Source organism: Poecilia latipinna, unplaced genomic scaffold (genome assembly GCF_001443285.1).
Source record: "Poecilia latipinna isolate Pla-1442-1.1 unplaced genomic scaffold, P_latipinna-1.0 Scaffold136, whole genome shotgun sequence".
Classification (NCBI taxonomy): Eukaryota; Metazoa; Chordata; class Actinopteri; order Cyprinodontiformes; family Poeciliidae; genus Poecilia; species Poecilia latipinna.
Genome location: NW_015112752.1, coordinates 238,684 through 242,980, shown reverse-complemented (window position 1 = coordinate 242,980; position 4,297 = coordinate 238,684). Strand labels below are relative to the sequence as shown.

Genomic DNA, 4,297 nt, shown 5'->3' with positions numbered 1-4,297 from the left:
TGAGTTGAGCACTTTAACTGAATCCCTCAGTGAATGCGTATAATCCAGATGTTATTGCAGAACAATTGAAATATGCAGTGATTTTTACAGGTGATTATTGTTGTGTTGATTTTTGCTCAATGAAAGCTTTTAATTGTTTTGAATCTGTGTCTCCCTGTACTTTAGTTATGGGTAACTGATTGGGGTCATAATGTTAGCTGAAAAACACCACTATTGGTACACCAAGCTGTTCATACTGTAGATGTATTCTACACATACAGTATTTAACTTAACTTAGCACACCTTGTTAAAGGTCTTCTCCCAGCAATTTTTTCCACATTTTTTTATTTTTTTAATTTATTTTTTATTAAGGAACAAATTAAATGAACATGCATTAACATCTTTGTTAAGTTTGGACAAAGATGAGAATGTTAAAAACTGATTTGTCATTGGCAACAACAAAACCAGGAACAAGTCTCCCTGCAGGCATTTTGAGTTAATTGCAGATTTTGACATCATTAGCTTTCTAATGATGTCAGACACATAGAAATAATAAAGACGCTGCCATTTCAATGTTAGCACTCTTCAAACAATAATGGGGAGATAACAGGCCTCATTGTGTCAGAAATATCATCCTCAAACCTGATCTGGTACCTGGGGCTGTCAACAAAGGCTGCTTATTTAGATTAAGGAACTTGTGCAGACAAGGGTGAGCACTTATCTGGCTTATCTAGTTAGAAATCTATATTTTTATAGGTTGTTTCCATTTTCCAAAAATGCTATGAGCTTTGTCTTGGAGTCGTCTGTGAATCCTGAACTTTAGTGAAATGAAATCATGCCTAAAACACACAGGAGGAACTATGTTTTTCGTTTCTCAGCTGAAACACCCTGGGATTCTTCAGGAGGATCTGGTCCAAGTGGCCGGTGAGAAGGACGTCTGGACCTCCCTGCTTAGGCTGCTGCCTCCATAATCAGGACCCAAGATAAGACGAATATAATAATAATAAATAAAACATGTAAGATGATGTTTCCTTTCATCCTGTAGAAAACCTGACATGAATAATTATTTTACTTAAGGAGGTACATCTACTAGATGCAGTTAGAGCAGCACGCTCCTCTATTCACCTGCCTGGTCAACATTATGTCTCACTCATTATATCCACAGCAATGCAGCTCCGGCCCAGGAAGGCTAAGATCTGCATACTGATCTCATGCTATGTTTCATAATAGTATTTTAAAAACAATAACATTTCTGATACTCACCTTATTAGAAACCAAAAAGTATACCTGCAGACATAAATGCCTCTCCTCATATAAGTAGACATAGTGTCTACTTTTTTTTAATTTTTTTTTATTTTCTTTTTCTGACTTTATAATGTTTATAATCACTGTTTTCCTAACTTTATAATGTTAAGGAAAAGATTGCGGTTTTGTTCAAATGTGAGTACTTTTAATAAATATTCTTGCTTGTCAAAAATGTTTTAAAGTCTTTAAAAAGACTTTAAATGACTCCTTCATAAACCGGAAGGAGTCATAAACTCCTTCCGGTTTATGAGTACCGGAAGGAGCAAGTATGCCTTGTATGTGACCAGCATTTTTAAAAACCAGAAAAAGAAAAAATTTAAAGGTTTGAAAAATTCATTTTTGTGGAGACTTTATAGGCTGCGAGGTGAAATTAGAATAAAACTATCTATGCCTCAGAATCAAAACCATGAATTTCTAAATTTGTTAATTCATAGGTACCAAAAAAGATGGAAGAGTTCTTTCAGAGCCGAGAAAGACTGAAAACTATGTTCATTATTTTGTCATCACTGTATGATGTGTTAGAAATGATAATAAACCACAGGAGTTATTACCATAGGTGTTGTGATAATATTCAAACAACATAAAATACATTACTTGCTAAATTAGATCTTATCAATAACAGTTTAGCGGGTGAGCTGCTGAGAGTGTGTCTCTTGGGATCTAAGCTTCACAATCATCATCACAATCATCTTCAGGCATAGAGTGGAGAAAGGCCTCTCTGTTTGAAAGTCTGCAGTTTTGTTTTATGACCCACCCCAGCAAAGTGGGCCAGTTCTGATCGCTAAAGGGTCCATTCAGGCATGAGGGCACATGTACAGTTGTATGTAGGTGTCTGGGCTGTGGCAGGAAGAACAGGCAGGAATAGATGGGGCAGAGGAAGCAAGGTGGAGCAAAGAGAGCACAGGTGGCAGGGCAGGCAGGTGGGCGGTGAAACAGATGTGAGCAGAGCAGAAGACGAACATAGTCCCTTCGATGTCTCCGTTACAGCCTAGAGCAGGAAGGGGAAGGGAAGGAAACAAAAAGAGCATTACATTGGAAGGCGTCTCGACACACAGCCTTGCAGGACTCCACACTGTAGGCACTTCATGTTCAGACAGACAAGTTATGACGGCATGCACACAAATCCAGAGGGCTTCTTTTTTCTCAAAAGGATTTAGCCTACTATGGGATACTATTCATTGTCATTTTAGCTAACAACTTTTATACCAATGTAGTCACTGCAAAATCTGCATAGAACTCAGAAACCAGTAACATTTGGGGACAATTTTTTGCATCTCATAGACAGCTAACTAACCATATTAAAACAATGAAATATGTTCAAATTTAAAACAAGTCAGACACAAACTTATCAAATTTCTTTGTACATTAAGCTATAGTTAAATTTTAACAATTACCATTGTTATTATTTTTATTTTGTTTGTGATTAATCAAAAATGTGAGTTCAGGCTTTTTTGTAACTAACTTTTTATGCCCAGGATTAATAAATTAATCTGAGACCTGAACACCTGGTGTGTGTTTTTGTAAGTATATATTTAAACTCAATGCAATGTATGAAATCAGATACATAAAGTGTTTGGTGCTGTAGCAATACAACTCAATACAACTGAATATTGTCAGTTGACCTCACTTGGTTATTGAGTATACTGGAAAGAGAACATTTAAAGTATTACCTCATCAAACGTTTTCATACATCATTATCAACATTTAAACTGGCAGCATTTAGATTTTTTCCTTGCATTTTCATAATTGTTTTCTTAACTGTATAAAATCACATACAAAGACTCAAATCTCAGGGTAATCTTTAGGCGTTTGCCGTGACAGAGAAGAAATAATATTATTTCACAGTTAATCCCCAAAAACCTTGGAAAGTTGTGCTCTATATTACCATAAAACCTAAACTATTTTTATCTCTTCCTGCTGTTCAGAACCTCAATTCAAATTTTCCATTAATGAAAATCACTATGAATCTTGGCGGGTCCATGCGGCGCTGTTATTGTGCATTGTCCGACAGATGGACAAGCACAGGCCTTGCTGGAGGGAAAGACTGGGTCACATCCTCCATCCTCTTGGGTTATGTAAGATTTATTTTTGGGATGTACAGTTCAAACCAGTGTGGTTTGCCAAGTAGTTGTCAGATCACTCTCAGTCTCTAAATCATGTGAAATCACCACAAGTTTGACCGCCAGAGCTTTCTACCCCAAACCTGTTAGGCGTGCAGCCTCTGGTTATATTCAGACAGTAAGGCATTTTCCATTTGATTTGACATGACGAATATTTATGGCATTGGCGTTAAAATTATTCCCCCACCAAATGAGGCCAACAGCTGCGGGGGACTTATTGTGACGAACATGCAGGTGCTGTCTGTATTTCCTGGCTCTTGGGCTTAACAAGCATCTCCTAACTGGCAAGACTTTGGGCACAGTAATGCTGAACCTTTCCTAATTTCCTTTAATGGCTCACTTGGTAACGCTCCCTCTTTCTGTCTGTTTGCTTGCCAAACCTCTGGTCAAATGAAACAGCATATTTAACCCACATGAATGTCTTTAAATAAACCAAGAAAATGCCACATTCCTTGGATGCTATGATGTTAGAGTTAATCTGTTTCTCTAAATTTGCTGATTTAAAAAAAATGTATACCGGGTTGTTTTTTTAAGTTATTTGTACGTCTCAGTCATGTCTGTGAAGACAAACAAAAGCTGTCATAATTAGTGTCTTTATTTTAAGGATGAGTCAACAAGTGGAAAGCACTGTTTAATGTCTTATTTTTCCTTAAAAAGTCTGAATCGGATGAGAGCGTAGCATCTCATAAACTTAGTAAATTTACATAAATTTGAAGAAACAGTCACAATCATATTCTCTGTTTGTATATTAAAATTCTGTGAAGCTGAATTCTTTCTTTCATTCCCACAGATTACCTCATATATATATATATATATATATATATATATATATATATATATATATATATATATATATATATATATATTAGGATAAGGATACAAACAAAAAAATA

General features: G+C 36.0%; 1 protein-coding gene across 1 annotated transcript in view; it reads right to left on the bottom strand.

The window, feature by feature from the left end:
• Positions 1-339: 339 nt before the first annotated feature.
• ksr2 (kinase suppressor of ras 2) overlaps positions 340-4,297 on the bottom strand; it is a 114,924-nt gene continuing 110,966 nt past the window's right edge. The window contains exon 22 of the mRNA XM_015028814.1: positions 340-2,272. Coding sequence (XP_014884300.1) covers positions 2,266-2,272 — 7 coding nt within the window. The 3' untranslated portion in view covers positions 340-2,265. The remainder of the gene's footprint in view (positions 2,273-4,297) is intronic.